At 49.9% G+C, this 20,563-nt stretch overlaps 1 protein-coding gene across 2 annotated transcripts; it reads right to left on the bottom strand.

Annotated features, from left to right (window-relative positions):
- Positions 1-215: 215 nt before the first annotated feature.
- PCDH8 (protocadherin 8) lies at positions 216-4,568 on the bottom strand. 2 transcript variants are annotated; one of them, XM_063392191.1, is made up of 3 exons: positions 2,050-4,568; positions 1,701-1,908; positions 216-1,233 (listed from the first exon to the last, which is right to left on the bottom strand). In XM_063392191.1, the coding sequence occupies exons 1-3, from the start codon at positions 4,459-4,461 to the stop codon at positions 860-862; spliced, it is 2,994 nt and encodes a 997-aa protein (XP_063248261.1). In that variant the 5' UTR covers positions 4,462-4,568; the 3' UTR covers positions 216-859. The 2 variants fall into 2 exon arrangements, with proteins under 2 accessions (XP_063248261.1, XP_063248259.1); XM_063392189.1 differs by having other exon boundaries at positions 1,701-1,911.
- Positions 4,569-20,563: the final 15,995 nt, after the last annotated feature.

Here is a 20,563-nt window from a genome sequence, read left to right on the forward strand (position 1 = left end):
GCTCTGTCACCCAAGCCTCCCTCCCATCCAGCATTAAAAGCCTTAGAGCTAAACCTCCAGAGGTATTGCCAGAGACCAACGATGGCCAAGGCTAAAAGTAGCGCCTTCCCACTGCATTTCCCAGCACAAAACACTTTTGCTGACCTGCGAAGACCCCTATGCTCTGAAGCATAAAATCCATGAACAGAACCCTCTGAACATCACAAAACCTTTATTAGTGTTTTATCAGTGATACAGATTACAGGAACCAAAGGCAATTAAATAACACTTAAGTTGACCACAGACTCAAGAAATACAAGTCACATTTGGCAAGGCAAACTTCTCAGTACACTGGGTTGCTTAGGTTATTATTATACCGTGAAAGAGGAATTTCCCTTACAAGATTCTACATATTCAGGATATTATTATTATTATTATTATTAATTGTTATTACTGTGTCTTTCAGACAGCTCCTTTGGCAAGAATTCCCATTTTTAAGTATTTATTATATAAAAATATAACATTTTCATTATGTACAAACATTACATTACACAATGTACAGGTTAAAAACACTACAAAAAATGGCAGGCCATGGGTAAACCAAAAGCAAAAGAAAAAACCCCAATGTAGAAAACATGAAAAGAAATTTAAATACTGCACATTTCATAAAAATTACATTAACTACAAACAATTTTTTTTTGTTTGCAAATATCAAACAGTACTGATCTGATTGGAAATCTTTCCCAAACAACTTCATTTTTAAGGCACATCTTGCATATTTACACATACGACACTGGATCTGGTCAATAACTTAAAGGCTCTCGGGAGTGACCTAGTTGTGTGCGCAGGGAGGGGTGCACTCGAGGGGGAGCACGCCGGGCTACGCCTTCTCAGTCGTCTCGCTCTGGGGGCCCAGGTATCTAGCTGAGGGGGCTGGGAAGAGGGGCACCCCGATCTCCTGAAGGTCGGGGAGCCGTGCAGGGCGCGGTGGGGAGAGGAGCGTGATCGTCCGGTCAAAGTCCCTGTGCAGCACCTTCTCATAGACGCTCTGAAGCCCGACTGTTTTGGGCAGCTGGGCTTGATAAAAGTTGTCCCTGCGAAGGGGATCCCTGGGCAAGGACGTGCTCTTGCAGAAGGTGGAGAGGGATGCTGAAGGATGTGGAGAGGGGTGAGGGTTGGCTCGGCCACAGGAGGGGCTCCAGCAGCGGTCGGAGTGCCCCAGGATCTTGCATTCAGCAGTGCATGCCCACAGTCCTAGAGAGAGAAAGGGGAGGAGAAACCTGTCATTACTGCAGGAATAAATCCACACTGTTCACAGTCCTCAGAGTTACCAGTCACAGGATGATTCACTGCACTGACGGTAGGAGTGGGGAGGTGATGCTTTACTGCACAACAAAAACCCGTGCTTGGTTAGGTAATGTTGTTTTGTTAGGGACACTTCTCTCAATTCTAACTTTAGGGGAATCTTTTTTGGGGAAGAAAATCCAATCCTACAGCACTTCCAGCATATGCTAATTTGTGCTGGGCTCTCTGTGCAGAGAGGAACCAACATCTAACAGCCTGCCACGAGGAGAGGGCAGTATGTGTCACGGAGTGTCTGGCTTCCCCTTCCAGCTGCCCCGCCTCATCACTGTGCCCGATGGATGGGTCCCTTCATCCACCTCCCCATCCACCCGTCTTTCTGTCTGAGCTCCAGTGGGGAGCAGGGGCAGAGCCCTTACCATTCTGCATGTGCGTGATGAGATCTTTCTTCAGGGCATCTCCGCTGATATCTGAGTCACTGTCGTTAAAATCACTGTCGCCTTTGCCGCTGTCTTTGCCACTGAACTTCTCTGCCTCCCGGCCGGAGATGGTGTTGAAGGAGTGTCCCTTCCAAATGGCCACGGGGGGAGCAGGCTCTTTGCTGTAGCTCGGAGTGGCAGCAAAACCCTGCTGGTGGGGAGGAAAACCAAAGGAGACATGAGAGAGGGAAGTGGTGAAAGGTAAACCAGCATTAACTGCACCTCTGCAATTCATATCCTCCAAGACACCCCCCACCATTTGCCCCACTTCCCTGTGGTGGGACCTTACCTCTCCACTCTGTCCCCTCAGCCTCTTCTGACCCTCGTAGAGGCAAGTGCTGTCACTGCCGCTCTCAGTGGTGGAGATCTCTTCAGCAGCTGGAGAGGGGTCAGGGCTGGTGAAAGAGGTTTTGCTGGGAAAGGTTCGTACCTCAAACATGTTCCCCCTCTGGCTGCCCTCCTCCTGATGGCCCTTCTCCAGGTGGGAGATGTCTATTTGGTCCTTCAAGGCAGTGTTGTTTTTGATGTTGTTCCCCTTCTTGCGCCTGTTGCAGGTGGTGGCGATGGTGATTATAGCCACCAGGAGGAGGGTGCAGCTGCCTGCCAGGACAATGATCACGATCAGAGGGATGTCCCACTGCAAAGCCTTTCCTTCCCAGGAGCTGGGCTTGGCTATGTCTTGGATACTGGATGGAGCAGTGGCGGTTACCAGGAAGTTGACTGTGGCAGTTGTGGCCAGGGGAGGTCTGCCATTGTCTGTCACAGTGAGGATGACCTTGAATAGCTGTCCCAGCTCTTCAGAGAGGTCACCCCTCAGCACAATGTCCCCAGTACTTGGGTTGATGGTGAAAAGGTCCTGCTGGGACTCTTCCAGGAAGGCAAAGGTGAGCTCGGCATTGGCCCCATCATCTGCATCTCGAGCTTTGATTTGGGCCACCAGGGAGTCACGGGAGGTCTTGCTGGACACACCAATTTCCACAGTCCCGTTGGTGAGCACTGGGTGGATGATGACAGGAGGGTTGTCATTCTGGTCCACCATTCTCACTTTGACAACAGTGCTGCTGGAGAGCTGCGGGGAGCCACCATCAGTGGCCTGGATCCTCAGGTCCAACTGCTTGAGGATCTCATAGTTGAATGTCCTGAGGGCATAGATGGCCCCGGTGGCGGGGTCCACTGAGACATAGGTAGAGATGGGGGCCCCCATGACCTGTGTCTCCAGGAGCCGGTAGGTGACCTTACCATTGTGGCCAAGATCAGGGTCACGAGCCACCACTGTGGTGATGTAGGCGCCCGGGGGGTTGTTCTCAGGTACGGCCACCTCGTAGAGGGGCTTGGCGAAGAGCGGCGCGTTGTCATTCTCATCGCTCACGCGCACTGTGTACTGGCGGACAGTCTTGAAGGGCGGCGAGCCCAGGTCCTCAGCCACCACGGTGAGGTTGTACTCAGGGATGCGCTCGCGGTCCAGCGCCGCCGTGGTGACGATCATGTAGCTGTCCTCATAGGCTCGCTGCAGGGCGAAGTGGTCGTGGCCACGGAGGCTGCAGCGCACCTGCCCGTTGGCACCCGAGTCGCGGTCTGTGGCGCTGACGAGGGCCACGAAGCTCTCGCTGGCTGCCGCCTCGCTGACGTAGGCCACGCCGGCAGCACTGGCAGCGCCACGGAGGGCGCTGATGCTGATGCGCGGAGCGTTGTCGTTGACGTCGGTGAGGCGCACGACGACGGTGCAGGTGGCAGCACGGGGGCTGGCACCGCGGTCCTGGGCACGCACGTCCAGCTCGTAGGTGCGGGTGCGCTCGTAGTCCACGGCAGCCTCCAATGTGAGGTGGCCTGAGCGCGGGTCGAGGCGGAAGAGCCGCCGCGCCTCAGGGGGCACCTGGCTGCTGAAGGCATAGACCACCTCACCATTGGGGCCCTCATCAGGGTCAGCGGCATCCAGATCGAGCAGCAGGGAGCCGGGCGGTGCATCCTCGGGCAACTCCACCGTGACTGAGCTCTGGGCAAAGGTTGGACTGTTGTCATTGGCGTCGAGGACGCGGACATGCACAGTGGCCGTGCCTGAGCGTGCTGGGCTGCCACCATCCTTGGCTACCAGCTCCAAGGTGTAGGAGGGCTGGCGCTCGCGGTCCAGTTCCTGGAGCAGCACCAGGTCAGCACAGCGTGCCCCATCTGCCCGTGTCTGTGCCTCCACACCGAAGTGGCTGTTGAGGGAGACCTGGAAGCTCTGGATGGAGTTGGAGCCCACGTCCTCATCCACAGCCACCTCCAGTGGGAGGCGAGTGCCAGGTGCAGCACTCTCCGACACCTCCAGCGCCATCTGGGCATGGGGGAAGCGCGGTGCATTGTCATTGATGTCACGCACCTCCAGCTCCACGTGCACCAGGCGGTAGCGCTCCCGCCAGCAGCTCACCACGTCGAAGGCCAGGACACACTGGGGGGCTTGGCCGCACAGCCGCTCCCGGTCCAGCCCCGCTTCACCGATGCTCAGCTGCCCGTCCTCCTCCCGCACCCGCACCAGCGAACTGTTGCTGAACTGCCGCATCAGGCGAAAGCTCATCTCGCCCGGCGCCTTCACCGGCATCTCGTCGGCCAGAGTACCGATCACCGTGCCCGGCGCGCCCTCCTCGTCGGTGCGATACCTCACCGTCTTGCAGCGGGACAGGGCCAGCAGGCAGGCGGCGGCCAGCAGCCGCAGGGGGCTCATGGCAGCGGCGCGGGGCTCAGCCCGACGGCACGGCGCGGTGCGGGCGGGATGTGCGCGGGGCCGGGCGGGACACTCCGAGATGGCTCGGCCACCGTCTGCGGCCCCCGCGCCGCCGCGCCGCCTTTCATAGACGGCGCTATGCAAATGAGCGGGCGGCGGAGCCAATGGGAGGCGGCGCGGCGCGGGCGGCGGGCGGCCCCCGGCGCTCCCCGGGCCGGGCCGGGAGCGGGGTCGCGGAGCGCTCGCCTTTGTTTTCTTTAACTCTGCGGGGTCTGGCGGTTTTCTTTTCTTTTTTTCCTCCCCCCCCCTCCCCCCCGCCCCTTCCCCCGCCCCGTCGCTATTTCTTTTCCCCCATTTATTTATTTCCTTCCCCCCTCCTTTCCTCCCCTCCCGTCTCTTTCCTCTCTCCGGAGGCGCGGCAGCGGAGCTGGCGCGGGGATCACGGAGCGCAGTGCGCGGTGGGGTTTGTTAATGCTGCCAACAAGTCGGGACAGGTGCCGTGCGTGCCGTGGCATGCCGTGCCGTGACATGCCGTGCCGTGGCATGCCGTGCCGTGGCATGCCGTGCCGTGCCGTGGCATGTCGCGCTGTGTCGCGGCGTGCGGCGCGGGCAGGGGCGCGGGGCGGGCGCGCATTAGCGGGGTGCGGGGGGCGGCGGGAGCGGCATTCAGCTGCGCCCGGAGTGGTGTGTCACTCGCGTGAGAGCCTGTGATCAGCGCCGTAAGTCGCCTTTCAGGAGGTGTCCCCGCATGCTTTAGTATGCATGTCACCGCCCGGGTTTCTTAAGCCTGGGGCACTAGCAGGCGAGGAGGAAAAAAAGAAAAAAAAAGTTCCAAATAGGATTTAGCATAAGCTTGAGGAGATTTGGAAAGGTTTCAAAGATCAGGCTGTATCAAAGGCTTATGAAGCCCTCGTTAGCTGTAGAAATATAATAGCATGGCAGGCTATCCCATTCGAGGAACCAATGTCTGTATTATTTCACTATGACAGGCTGAAGGGAGAGAAAGTTGAACAGTTTCCACAGAGGAGTTGGACTAAGTTGAATATAATGAGCAAACGCCACATGTATCCATTATGTCCCTCTATTCATTCCCAATCACTGCCATAACTCTTTGACTAAACGATGATGAGCGCTGAATTACACACAATGCCCTGCTCATATTAAAATACATTTAAGACCTATCCCTCCTGGTGCCCTGTTACGCCTATTCACAGGATTTTCTTTTTGTCCTAATAGGGCCTCTCTGGGAAGCAACACCAGTCTCGTTCCAGAAGAACAAAATAACAGCATGAGGCTGAAACCTGGCACGAACCGGGGGGAACGAAACCATCTGCCCCGCAAGGCACCGAGGCCCTGCGAGGAGCCCGCTGCAGCCTCCCAGCCCCGCAGTGCCTCAGCAGCCGTGGGGAGAGCGGCTGCCGGCCCTGGCCCGCAGGGAGAAGACCTGATGGGGGAGGAAGATGGGGGTCCTGAGGAGCAACGGCTTCTCTGGGAAACCTCATGCCCTTGCTCTCTCCTCTCTCCTCTCTCCTCTCTCCTCTCTCCTCTCTCCTCTCTCCTCTCTCCTCTCCTCTCCTGTCTCAGGGAACTCTAGAGATGAATTTTAAAGGCAGAGGGTGACAAACAGAATGCGGTCCGGTCCGACCCCGCCGGTTTCCTTAGAAAGCCTGGGATAGAAGCGCTGGGCGCTGCGCACGGAGCGCTGCAGCACCCCGGGGCTCCATCCCGAGCTCCATCCCGAGCTCCATCCCGGGGCTCCATCCCGGGGCTCCATCCCGAGCTCCATCCTGAGCTCCATCCCGGGGCTCCATCCCGGGGCTCCATCCCGGGGCTCCATCCCGAGCTCCATCCTGAGCTCCATCCCGGGGCTCCATCCCGGGGCTCCATCCCGGCTCCGTGCGGGGTGCGCAGGGCGCTGCGCGGGCGGCACGCGAGCGGGGGGCGGCGGGCTGCCCGCAGCGCCGGCTTATGGAAATGGGATTTAAATCGCGCCTCGGCCCTGGCTGCGGGGGCGCGGGGAGGGGGGCACGCTCCGCCGCCAACAAAAGCTCTCCGAACGCGCGGTTTCCATACGAACAAACCCTCCGCCGAGCTCTTTTCTCCTGCCCGCGGGAGCTCCGCGGGCGGCCGCCCGGCGAGGCGGGGAGCGTTCGGGCCGGGCCGCCCAGAGCCGGGCCGGGGTCCGCACCGGGCAGAGGTCCGGGGTGTAGCGACTGGCACCGGGCTGCCTGGGAACGGGGCCGCTGGTCGGGAGCGGGCAGCGGGCAGCGGGGCGGCCCCTCGTGTGTAACAGGATTATCTTTGCCATTTCAAGTTCCATACAGCATGTAATTTATTTTTAATTAGGATTAGATCGAGCAGGGAAAGAGACCAGACCTTTCCCCCACCTCCCCCTCCCTGCAAAGGCATGGCTATTCCACGAGGAGCTCTTATTCTTTACAAAAAAGCCAATCAATCGATAAACCAGGACCTGTGTTCACCTCCCACGCACTTTGCAGGAGAAAAGGGTGAAAAGGGCTGTATTTTCAATGTGTGCTCAAGTATCTGAATCAGAAGGGGAGGTTTGGAAATCCTTCTCCTTTTCCATCCACCCGGTCCTGCTCTCACTCATGCTTTCTCTCCAAACCCATTTTTAAGAGGGACACAGTGGGATCTTGCTCTTCATGCTTTTTCTATTTTTTTTTTTTGTATGTGTATTTTGTTTTAGAGTTCAAATACACTTTCTGCCTGCTTGGGTTATTCTTTTCCTGCTGTTGTGACTTTGAGTTTTAAAAAATCCCCAATGTATCAGTTTCTGCCTTCTCCCCAATAGAGTCCACCACAGAAATATTCTGAAAGCTAGTGAAGAATCCTGTTTTACAGCTCAAAATAAACATACGGATCAGCTGCATTAAAAGCACTTCTTTGAAATATTGTGGTTAAACAGCCCAGATTGGTTGATTGCTCCATGTGGGGACATATGTTCTTGCAAACTGTGCGTATTGTTACTAATGGGGATTCTCGCACCACAGCCTTTCCTTTGAATCTGAGGCACTGGTGGTTTCTCTGGAGCTGTTGCAAGGTTGTTTTAATAATTTACCAGCTCTCTTGCACTTAGTGTTGTTGCGGAGACTCAGAGCGTGCAAAGAAGGAGGTGTTTTGTGGTGTCCAGAGGTCTGATCACTGCTGCCAAGCTCCTTTCTGTACCTCTTCAGACACAGAAATCAAAGCTGCTCCGAGAGATGGGTGCCAGGCAAACCAAAAAGCAAGGCTGCCCCACACAGCTCTGTGAACCTGGGTTCTTGGGTAACGTGTTGCATCCAAGGAGGGGGAGCACTCCTAGATCACCAGCCTGTTGCCAGTATCAGTCAAGAAAGTAATTGCCAGCAAATCACTCCAGGTTTCTCTTCTTTAGCTTTAAACTTCTTTTTTCCCCTGATTCAGCCCTTGGAAATAAAGTCTGTGGGTGCTTTTCCCTGTCCCTAGGTAGTTGTTGCCCTACAAGGGGTGGCAAAACCCCAGGATCTCATTCTGTTCTTCACTGCTCCAGCTGAGCAATGACACTTAACTGCTTTTTCCCATCACTTACAGCACAATAGCTTCACATATGTCTCAAGGTGTCAAGGGTTCCCAGAGCAACAGGGTAAGACTTCCCTCCTCTCAACAGGTGCCTGGGATCTCTGTTTATGGAGATAAGCTTGAAGGTCCTACATTTTAGAGGTATGAGAGAAGGTAAGGCTCCCATTAATTCCCATCTGGTATCTCAGGAGCATATGTACCTTGAGGGAGTGGGTGCAGCTTCATGCAAGCACGAGACAGTGTGCTTCCCTGTTGCACAGTATATGTACTTCCCTGTTTCCAGGAGATCTTAAGGGCATCAAGCCTTGGCTATTGAAAGCACCCCTCTTTGGCCCTCTCAGCATAAGCTCTATGGTGAGTGCACACCCTGGGGGTGGTGGGGTGGGATCCCCCTGTAGCACAAACCTTAGGGTGGTATGACTGCCTCTCAGGAGAAGCCAGGCTACCTGGGCATGGTCTCCAGCTGGTCCTGCTCACCCACATACCAGAGGGTCTGTTTCACTCTCTCCAGATATGAAGTTGAGGTGCAACATGTTCCCCCATCTTGTCTCTTAGCCTGCAGAGCAGTGGCATGGCCCTCCCTTCCTGGAAGCTCATCTCCATGAGCTTTTGCTGGCCCTGCTTTTCCTTCTTGGGCATCCCCACAGCTTGGCTGCCTTGGAGTGATCTACAAAAACAAAGGAATTCCTTCTGCTTCAGGCCCTAAACAATCCCCCCTGTTTAATCATTTCTGCTGAAACTAAGGAAGTGTGGGTTAACCTGTCAAGCTCCACAAGGCTGGGCTGACCAAAACCCTGGAAAACAAAGGAGTGGAACGAAGCGGCGAAGGGTTTTGTTGCTCTCTGCCTGTTTGTGTTGGAGGGTAGCATGCGGCATTGTCCTTCTGTCTCTGGCCATGCGGGCTGTGGAAGACACGCTCCAAACCTTCCCGTGGTTACCTGGTACCAGGGTTATAAATCATCCTGATCATGTGTTTATTTGCTTCAAATGCTTCCCTGCCTGTGTCTCCCCTCTGTGAAATGTGGGTTAGAAGAAGGAGTTTGTTTTGCAGAAGAAAGAAACTGTATGCCCATACCCCCCACCCGGCAAGCAGTTTTGATTCCACAGGGAATTTATTTTTTAATTGGATTAATTTCTAGCCTCTCCCGGAGTAGCAGCTGGGGTCTTTGATTCAAGAGGTTAAAACAAAGGGGCATGAAACAAAAGACCAGTTTTCTGCATTCTCCACACAGCGTGGGCCTCGTGCGAGCTGCCTGGAGGTATCCTTGGGGCAGCGCATTCCTAAGGGTCTCCCCATGTTGTCCTCAGCTGGGGTCTACTGCAGGTTTTTTGGGGGTGTTTCCTGGTCTGTCTTGCCTTCAAGGTATCTGAATAGGAGGTTTAACCTCCTAACTGAGCTTATGTTCCCACATAACCTTGTTCCTTGGTGTCTCTTTCCTTTTCTACTCTTCTACCCACCCTCCCACCACCTGCCCTTTTTCCAGCTCTCTTTACCAGCCCTTTATGTTTTCTGCTGCAGAAGAGATAAATGAGGCTTTTAAGCTGTTAACCAGGAGACAGGTTCTTATGTTCAGTTCTTAACTGTCTCATCTGGAGCAAGGCTCAGCCCCCACCAAGGTCTGGGATATTTAGGTATTAAATTGTCATTGAATGCTGTGGAAGTTGGACATATTTTAGCTTGACTGAGGGCTTGAGGCTCTCCCAAGTTCAACCCCTCATGTCTACAGACTGTAGATGCATTGGACAGGTGACAGCCCAAGTCCTGCTGTTTGCCCACTACAAGGACTCTTAGGAGATCAGACTTGCCCTTAGAAGTAACTACCTTTATTGTGCACATCCCTTCTGGCTATTTTGCCTTGGTGCCTTTGGTTTTTGGGAGTGCAGGTAGCAGAGTAGTTATTCATGTCTGTCCCCAGTCTGGACCTTTAGGAGAAATGCTTACCTTCTCCATAGCTTGAAGTCTGATCTGATCACCAGGATGTTAAAGAAGGGGGTTGCACAGCTTCTCTTGCTGGCTGTTGAGAATTGGTGCTCCTGCTCCACAGCTGCTGCTACATGCCTGGCAGGGATGTCTTTCACAGCACTTTGAAGGTGTCCGGACTGATATATTTGGCTTTCCTCCAGCAGCTCCTTGTTTCCTCCTGGGTCTCGTTCACACTCTCCTCCTTGAAGGACTGTTTGGAATTTTAGACTCTTACAAATGATGAATGGGTGGAAGAAATACACCTCTTAGCTCCCAGAAAGATGTACAGTCCTCTGCGAATACTTACGTGTGATGGTTGTGATGGGCTCCACTGATTTCTCTGAGAAACAGCTCCCTGGCTATTTGGTGTGCAAAGTCCCTTTCTAAATGTCCTTCTGCTGCCCCTGCCCAGCCAGTGTCCCCTACCCAGCGCCACACTAAACAAGTATGGCCCTGTCACTCTTTTGGCTCTGCCCCTTCCTATGGTTTCGGAAGCCCTTCCCAGTCAGATCATATGCTTATACAAGCACAGGGATAGTCACATACATGCCAATATATTTTTACTATGCCCATAAAAATAGCCTTCCCATTTCTCTGCTGTCTATATGTTTTCAGTATTACCCAGCACGTGTGATTTTGCACCCCCTCTGCTGATACATCTGCGGCACAGGAGGGACATTGGGAAGCAATCCTCATCGAGGCCCTGGAAGCTGAGAAGTTGCATTAGCGTGATGCCATGCTGGAGCTAATTAGCCCAGTATCGCAGCGGGGTTAATGGGCTTGGGCACAGTGCCACAGCTTCTAATTCCCAGGCTGAGGGGGCTTGCAGGTTCCAGCCCTGGTCTGCTCCCGGTTGTTTCCCGGAGGATTACAGTGAGAGGCAGCACGGGGGAAGAACGCGACAGAGAATCAGGGACTCAGACATGTGCCATGAGTCCCTTCCTCCATCTCGCCTCTCCTTCTCCCCCCTGCTTCCCCCCTTGTCCTCCATCTTAATCATGCCTCAGCTTGCAAAGTCAGAGCCCCCAGCTGTGAAGGACTAAGTCTCTTCTTCTCCCAAGCTCCTGAGCAGCAGCAGGCTGTGAGCAAGAGTGTGCCTCGTGTCACTTCTGTTGAAGAGGCTGTGAGAGCAGGGGAAGAGCTCAGACGCAGGCGGCTGCCACACTTGGCCGCCTGCCAGGGCAGGAGCACACTGCGAGCATCCTCCCTCCTCAGCCGGCCGCTTCCAGGGCTGGGAGTCTGCCCAGCACCGGGTTTGATTTTGGCACAGTGAGGAGCACCCCGCAGCTGAAGGATGTGGGGGGAGTGGTGGTGAGTGCCATCAGGCTGCTCTCCTTCATCCTGGTTTCGGGATCATCTTCCTTTCCAACATGCAGGAGGGCTCAGCGTTAAATGCCACTCTCTGCCCTCACCCTTAATGCGTTGGGTGATGGATTTTATCTTTGATGTCTGCCAGGGTGTTGCTGCCTGACATGTGGCCAGCTCCAGGCAGAGCAGGGCAGGAAAACAGCACAAAGCTGTACAGTGGAGGATGAAGAGCAAACACATCCTATTACAGGAGAGATGGAAAGGCTTTGGATATTCCTACTGAGTTGATGAGAAGCAAACTTTTCAGAAGCTTGGCAAATCTGGTTCTTAAATCATTTGGGTGCTCTTGAGTGTTTCATCCAGGATTTTTGCTTTAAGGTTTTCTGCTACTGCATTCTGCTGCATTTCATGAGTTTGGGATGTTGCTCAGGATTAGACCAGACTGCTTTTCGAGGCCACTGATAGACTTTCTTTTTTACCATATCTGCCATTCTTTGACCTCTGCAGCACCTCCAGATCCATGAAACCTTCCTGTACTCACTGTTCATCTTTCATGCGTGGCATTTGCTCATTCTCCACACACGCTTCACCGAAGGGGTCTGGCTGAGGAGGCAGAATGTTGGCCCGGGGTGATGTGACCTGGGAGTGGAGCTGGTGACAGAGCGGAGAGGAGTAGAGCTGTTTTTGTGGCTGAAGGACGTATGTGTTCCACAGCCCTGAAGGGCATGCTTGCCCATCTTTAAGAGTTAGCCAGTCAGTCTCCAAATGTCACCTGTCCCTCCTGCACCTGTAAATGTACATCACAGCAGGATAAGGAGATGATTTGGAAACACTGCAGTGTCTGTGGCTACATCTACAACACTGAATAAAGTGCTCCTTACGTTGGCTCTACTTAGTTTACTTCTGCAGACATATTTGATGAAGATATAGCCCTTTTACAATTTGTGGGGAATTACCTGTTTGCCTTTTGAAGTTTAGCCATTTGGTGCCTTCACTTGTTGAACTCATTTTAAAAAGAGGCACATATTGCTACTCTGTGTCTGTGGTTTTTGCATCTGGAAATACAGATACCATCACATATTTCACACACAATCCCCAGGAAAAAATGATCTGCCCCCAAAGTCTGCAGAATTCTGTTCTGAAAACTTAAATAAATTGTTATCGCTTCTTAAGTGCCATAATAAATGTATGGAATGATTTCACATAAAAGCTGGAGGCTTAGAGAGTAGGTGCTAAAGAAATGCATCAAATTAGACCAAAAATGAGGCATAAAATCTATGTTATCCCAAAAGATAAGAGCTGGAGGCTTAAGAGACTTTTCTGTTTGCTGCTGTACTAAACATCAAATTCGTTTTTCTGCCTAAAAGAATTTGCATCTCTGCAGTGAGCAGATCTGAAGGCTTTGTTTTTCCATAGAGGTACAAGGTGGTGGGGGAAAAGTAGGAAATGATGCAATCAGGCACAGTTTGTAAGCAAAGGGTCACAGATGGGTGAAGCCTCGCTGAAGTTAAAACTAACAAACAAGCAGTTGGAGATGCTCTTGGAGCATCCTGAACATTTAGAACTGAAGAGGTTTGAGTTTGCCTCAGCAACATTATGTATGTATATGCATGTGTTATATATTATAATGAATATGATAATTACAGGAGATAATTTATAATATATGTGTATTATATATGAGTGCCTCCTCAGTAGGCTAAAACAATGCCACGAGAGTGTAAAGAAATGTGAAATCTAATTACTGTAGCTGTGTAAGTGAAGTAATGAGAAGCTTGAGAGTGTGACTGATATGCAATTAGATACTAAACTAATGAGCAAGCTGTCTGCAGTCCATCAAAAGAGTGAGGGAGGCTTGTGCAAGACAGCCCTAGCATTGCAAAGAGGACGATACACCACATCCAAATGCAGCTCACTAATGACTGGAGATTGTGTGCTCAGCTTGGGGACAAAGCTGTTAACCAGTCAAAAAACCTGTGGTAGACCCACAGGAGATAAGAACAGTAAAAAGTACAAAATATATAGAATCTCAAGTGTACATAGGAGAGCTGTAGCTTGGATCGAGGGTTCTGGATTAGTGACTCCCCCGAATCTGGTTTGCTGTGCTATCTTACCCCAGATAAAACAGTCAGAGTGAGAAATTGGTGTCAGGTTGGGTTGTGTGGGTGGCAATCTAAGTTTTGCCTTGGGAGAGCCGGGCTGGGAAGGGGCAGCAGAGAGCCAGAAAAGGTAGTGGAGGCAGAGACAGCAGGCACTGTTGGGAAAAGGCATTCTGGGGTCACTATGTCCTGTAATAACAATACTTACACTGGATAGATGTCTGTCTACAGGAGCTTATTCTTAAGCATGTATTAAGTGTTATAAGCTGAAACTTTCCATCCTGGGTATTGACTTCAGGCTGTTAGTTCTTTCTAAGAGAAAGTTTCAGCTGAAGCAGGTTAGTTATCTCCAGAACAGAAATCAGGGTAAATTTATCCAAGGCTTTTTTATGGTTGCTTTGCCTGTGGGATAAATATCCAGAATATCCAGGCTCTCTTTTTTTTTTTTTTTTCTTTTTTTTTTTTTTTTTTCCTCCTTTCTTTAAGTCATGGAGTCCTTATGGTTTCATTTGAGGACTTGACATTTTGCAACAAGACGCAGGCAGGTGGCTTGTGCCATTTTGGTAAGCATTCAACCAAACGGGACTACACATTTTAAATGGTGCAGCCTGTAGGTGTTAAGTAGAGTAGAGATTAAGCAGGTAACCCTCCTCTTTTTTTATCCTGGTCTGCCACAAACTTGAATTGGTATTCTGGCTACTTGAGAGACAGAGCCAACTATTTGTCTGGTATCAGGAAAGAACTCCTAGCAAAACATCCCTAATGCTCCTAATTTCTATAATGGTTGGCCATGACAGTCCAGTGCTGTTCTTGGCTCTGTGCTTCCCCAAACAGGACATGGTCTGTACGATGGACCCAAGGTTTGCAACTCTGGGAACAACTGCAGGAGACCTGGTGGTGAAGCTGTGCATTTCCAGGATCTGTACCTTAAAGTCCAAGGAAATGTGAATAAAGCATCATGGATTTTGCAATGTCAGGCTCTACAGAGTGAAAGGAAAACTAGCCTTGAGGTTTTCAGCTTAGGTGTGCAAAATTAGCAGATATTAATCTACTAACTTGCAGCTCTGTGTCTCAGCTCACCAGCTGTAATGCGGAGTTAATGATACACCTTCCTTCCACAGGTTCATTATGGAAATAAGATAATTAACATCTGTGAATCACTCTAATTTAAGAGCAGGGAAGGCCAAAGAAAAGTCTATGAGTAAATTATTGCTTCCATCCTGAGCAGGGCTTGAGTGATGTGAGGAAATTATGACCAAGGAGCAAGGACCTAGAATATGCCACTGAAGCTCTTGGGTCTGCAGAGCAGAGTAGGAGAAAGGTGGAGAAGTGACACTTCTCTGGATTGCAGATAAGGATTGCATCACAGTGTGACTGGTGCTACAAAGACCACCTTAGGCCCCATATTTCCCAATTTAAGTGCCTGACTTTGCAGTCTTACCAATGTACTTCCAGCGCAGTTCTCTCGGGTGTCATAACCATTGAAATATATAGGTCTGTGGAGGGAAAACCCTGTCCTCTTTGCCCTGTAATAGCACAAGCTGGCATTATGGAGGTTTAGATCAGTGATTGCTTATTAAGCTGCAAACTTTGGCTGCCCAGGTGGTGACTTCTTTTGTTACTGTTCTCCAGGTACACACTGACCTTCTTGGTCTCCTTTTCCCTGCAGCTGTAAACCTTTGCTCTTCCTGCCTTGAGGAAGAAACCTCTGCATGGGACTTTCTTGTTTTGCTGCCTTGTGAATGTGGCTTTGGAGAATAAATAGAAGCAAAGATTTATTTGGAGGCTGCAGCTTTTTGAGGAAGAAAAGAGGCTTCTAAGGTGGTCAAAGGCTGAAGACCCAGGTAAGCCTTAAAGCAGAGCTGTGCAGAACTCATTTGGGCTGACAAAAATGATGCACAGGCACAGTTTGGTTAAGGTATGCCTTGTGAGTTTGAAGGTTCAGGTCTTAAGCTCTGTGTGTGTTCTTGGGCAAGACATCTCCTTGTGTTGCCATTAAAATAGCACTTCACAGAGGGCAGTGGGTTCAGCCTGCAGCTAAGTCCTTTTGAAATCCTGAAATGAAACAAATCAAAGCTATTGATTTTATTTTTCTAAAACCCATCCAGACAAATCACTAAAATCTCAGTGAAGACTTTATGGATGAGAATTTCCTCCTGAGTGACTCTTTTGGAGAGGAACTGGGCAGGGAAAGGGAGCTGTGGGGTTTCATCTGGCAGGGGAAGCTGGAGGTTTGCTCCTTGGGATGTCAGGCCTGTCAGCAGCATGGCAGATACAAATGGCAGGGATGTAGATGGGTAGGGCTCTCTGTATAGAGAGGACACAGCAGGGAGATGGGATAATGGGAAAATTTGGGCTGTGGGCAGGGGTGGGAGAGGGAAGACCAGGTGGGGGCTGTGTGGTAAAGGGACTTGGTGGGACTAGTTGAAAGGGGGGAAATATGGGTATGCCTTGGAGGGAGGAAATGGAGCTGTGAGATGGTAAATCTGTGGTGCAGGGTTGAGGAGTGTTATGGGGTTTGAGGAGGTCTGGAGAGCTGAGGTCTTGGTGGGGAAAGTGATGGGAGTGATATGGTGAGAATGCTGGCTTTGGGGACAGCAGCTGGAGTGGAAGAGGCTAGATGTGGTCTGGAAGTAGCTGGGGAATTTGAGCTCTGAGATGGTTTAAGAGGTCTGGGACCACAAATGTTGGGTATGGGAACTTTGTGGGAAGCTGAGGAATCTGGACTGGGAAGGGCTGAGGAAAAGCCCTTGTCTTTGGGGGGCAGCAAGGGCATGTGTAAGGCTGAGTTTCTGAAAGATGGGAGATTTTAGGATGGCCACCAGTAGGCATCATCCTGTCCTGGGATGCAGGCAAAGGCCTGATCTGATGCTTGCTCCCAGAAGGCTGTCTCATGCCTTCTTGCTGTCATAAATATGCAATCCTAGGCACGCTGGGAGCTTCATCTGTGCATGCATCAGGCAGCTGGACTCTCACGTTAGATATATCACCTGCACAAACCAGCAGTGGGGAACAGACTGGTCTGGATGTGTTCATCCCTCGAGCAAGCCACCAGGTGATCCCATTAATATAATAATTTCTCACCTTCTCCCTCTGCTCCCCCTTCTGTGGCTTGTCCCACTTTCTTTCCACCTCCTGCTGAGACAGTGCACTCCTGTCTTTCCAGTCATCTGCAGCATGTCTGGCTTGCTCTCAGAGAGTAACCCTGGAAAAAACAGTAGATATCCCTATAAACAGATGTGTATTGCAGCACAAAGCATTTCACAGAGAGTGCTCCCATGCTGCAGAATGTGTTGTTTGAGGGCATGGTGTCAGGGCATGGGGGATGGTTGTGGGGTGGCTCTCAAAATGCATTTAGAGCTGCACATGGGCAAGCTCAAACTGTGCATAGCATGTTGGCTGCCATCCTGTGCTGAAGCACCGTGTCCAACCCAAGGATGTTGGATGTAAGCTGTCCTCGTCGCCTGTCTATTTCAATTTACAATATTTCACCTGAAATCCCTCTCTAATCATAAACAGGTCAGAAATTACTTATTACAGAGTGCCATAGGTGCACATGGTGCTTTACAAACATATGAGGAGACAGATTGCTGCCCTGAAGAACTCACAATTGGATTTAGACAAATACAATAAGAAAGGAAAAAACTATCGGGGTTGAAACTTTAAGCAGACAAATAAATGCCTGTATACAATTGCATTAGTTGCAGTCCATGGAAATATTATCTTTTTCTTTTTTGATTCAAGTGTTCAACTGTGTCACATCTACTGCTGAAGATGACAGACTGCTAGTTCCTTAGGTAGAAAATGCTTATATTTTAATGCTTGTTATGTCATGATTTATTAAATCAATTTAAATGTAAAAATCAACTGAAAGGACAAACTTATGTTTAAGGATGACCTGCAGCATCTAAAATGGAGACACTGACCAAACTAGTAGAAGCAAGGTCAGATTTTGTTTAGTTCAGATAATTTATGCCCAAGTTGTAATGCTGATGTAATTTATGTTGCATTTAGGGCTTTGTTTCCTATGAAATTTGACTGTGCAACAGTGTGATATGAGTAATATTTTAAGACAGGATTTTTATAGATGAGGCTTGTAGCTAATACACACAGAGCTCTCACTGGTTTTTCTTGTGAAAGGAAGAAAAGGAGGAAGAAGGAAAGAAAGAAGTAAAAAGCACGAGGCAATAGCTGTGCAGGATTGCATCCTTTGAATCATGGATCATATTTTGCTTATTTAAATTTTTCGGTGCGTTTTCCTGAAAATAAAAAATGGTAAATATATTTTGAAAATCATGGACTGACAAACATAGCTCTAATCTCCAGAGCAGCTGTGAGGTAGCTCTCCTGTCCTCTGGTCCATGCTTCTTTTTTCAGGCTTTTTTTTTATCCCTCAGTGAAGAAGTCCAGCCCCTGTGCTACAAATCAGCTGGAAAAGATCCTGCTCGTGTGCTGTGAAAAAGTGCCACTGAAATATGCCCTGTACGGCAAAGGGAACGGTCCTGAAAGGCAGCATGTAGATTTATAAAGTATGACAGCAGAAACAAGAGGTGTTGGTTATTTTTTATGGGCAGCCATTAAAAAACAAGCCCTTATTTATCAAATCTGAGACAACGGTCACATAAAGGGTTTCTGGAATTCAAGGTGAATCAAAGGAAAATTGTGTCCAGGAGGACAGAGACGCTCAGCCCTATGTGCCACTATGGCACTGGCACATGACATACCCAGCGGCAGGGACAGGGCTGTGAGTACAGCTGCCCGCAGACCCTGCCAAGGAGCCAGATGATGCTGGAAGAATATCTTTCACAGCTCTGGATCTGGCTATTCTTGGCTTGTTCTCTGACTGCGGGAGCTGGAGCTCATTGCTGGGCAGATAAACAGAGAGACTAATAAAGAAAATGAGGAGCTGTTGATCGTTCGAGCAAATCGGAGATGAGCTGTTAAGCAGAGGAGCGTGGCGAGCCCTGTGAAAAATCACCTGGTGGCTGACACTTGGTCCGGGATGAAAGTGCCTTGGAATAAAACTTTCTCTCCCCCCAAGCACTCCCTCTCCCCAAATGATTAAATCCTGTGCATAATTACAAAAGTGTAAAAAGCTCTACCTCTTTCATACACTGATTTTTTTTTCTAATTCCCATAATTGGCAAGCGAGTGTACATGGGGGAAAAAAGGGGAGAAAGCTTTGATTTTTTTTTTTTCAAGCTGAAAACGTGCAAGCCCTGTGTGGGTTAGGTCCTTTAGATATTTAAAAAGATTGAAGCAACTTCAAAGGAGACGTTCTGTTCTATCAGGTTAAGTATATTTTAATATTAGAGAGTCTTTTTTTTTCAAGAACAGAGATCTGTTCTCTTGAGGAAATAAAACATTCTGAAAGATTTTATCCAGAATGGTTTTTCATTGTTTTTAAAGAGACAACACAGGATTTCAAGCATACTGAAGCTGGTAAATGTCCCAATTTCTGCTTATCGGTGTTGACTGCTCTGTGTTATCAGGTTGATTGTTGATAGTTATGTAAATCAAATTTTTTTATCAACAGACTGCTGGGGTTTTATTTTGAAACAAGAAGGGAGAAGCATTTGGCAATAATGTTTTTATTTACCTGTTATGAAAGCCAGCATTTTGTGGCTGAACAGGGTGCAGAGTGCCAGCCCTTCAGTTCAGAGACACAAAGGAGTTTTCCTAAGGAGGATTGCTGAATTCCCTGCAAATGGCTGAGAATATGATGAATTACCAGAAGGCAAAACTATTCTCTCTCCAATGCAAGTGTCTGTTTGAACTACCTCTCCTGCCCTGCCTGGTGGACCAAGTGCATTTCTCATGAGTAGTGTACTTTAAAAACAAACATGAAACATGTGCTGGACAAATACAGTGGTGATGATTTAACAGAAGGATGAACAGTCTTTGGAGGAGAGTCACTGCAACAGCTTGAAGCAGTGATGTGGATTATAAGACATTGTGAGCTCATATGGGGATGGAGCTGCAGAGGTTCAGGGCAAAAGCAATGCAAAGTGTGGGCCCCATGGTCCCACAGCTTGTGATCCTCATGGAACTGCCCTTCCAGGCCCACTGGCAAGATGTGGTGCGTGTAGCAAAGAGCTTTTCCAAACCCTGAGGGACATGGTACCACTGGGGATGTGTGACTCTGCAGATCAGTATCCCAGGTGACATCTGCTGTGGCAGATTCAGGTTGTGATACAGATAACTTGAATGCTTTTTTCAGGAGAGGAAAAGGTAGAGGCCATATTTCTGTCTCCTGTTGTCAACCCTGGCTTTGGTAGCAAAGCCTCTGTGTGGGTTTTGTAGCCAGCTGGTTTAACATCTGGGCAAGAAGTCTGCAGGGAAGAGACTGCCTCTTACCCTCTTTTCTCTCTTTTTTATTGTAATCCAGATAATGAAAGCAACGAGTGGCAGATCTGCCCCTTGTGAACCCCGAGGAAATCCAGCTGCCAGCTTCTGAACATTCTTGTTAATTTAGATTACTCTCCTGGCCTGTGTGCCTTTTGAGGGGTCAACACCAGAAATAAGGCAGTGAGACAGTTCAGTGCTTGAGCAGGGCCTCTTCCCTTCTGGTTCAGATGCCACATAATGTAGCTGGGATGCTTTAGTCTGGGAACAGTCTGGAGAAAGGCTCCTTGCCAGGTTCTCCCAGTGTGCAGAGCCAGGGACCAGACGCATGTGGCAGAGGACTGTTCCATAGGTTTTCCTCTGTCCCGTCCATCGTGAATGGTAGGGTGGGGAGGAGGCTCTGTGTTTGGTGAAGGTGCTCCTGAAAATGGCTATCCAGGGGTCATGGGATGGTGGAAGGGGTGACTGTTGTCCCACTGGATGCCCTCCCTCAGTCTGTGGGAAGGCAAGCTGACTCAGGACATCCTCCTGCTGGGATCAACACAGCCGGAGGACAGAGCATCCTGTCTTGTTAGATCCTGTCATTACTAAGAGTGGTTAAACATGTGTTTTCATGTATAACGTAGTGCATCTGTCCTGTTATCCAGACTCCTGTAGCTGAAATAAGGTCATGTCCCCAGTGTGTGTTAGTCACTCTGAAAATTCCCTCTGTATTTGATTCCTCCTTGTCCTTCATATCATTGTCAGGGGGATTTCAGTTTTACCACTGGCGTAATTTTAGGCTAGAGTGGTCCTGAATGAAATCTTGATGAGGCAAAGTAAAGAAGGAAAA

Source organism: Prinia subflava, chromosome 3, assembly GCF_021018805.1.
Source record: "Prinia subflava isolate CZ2003 ecotype Zambia chromosome 3, Cam_Psub_1.2, whole genome shotgun sequence".
Lineage (NCBI taxonomy): Eukaryota > Metazoa > Chordata > Aves > Passeriformes > Cisticolidae > Prinia > Prinia subflava.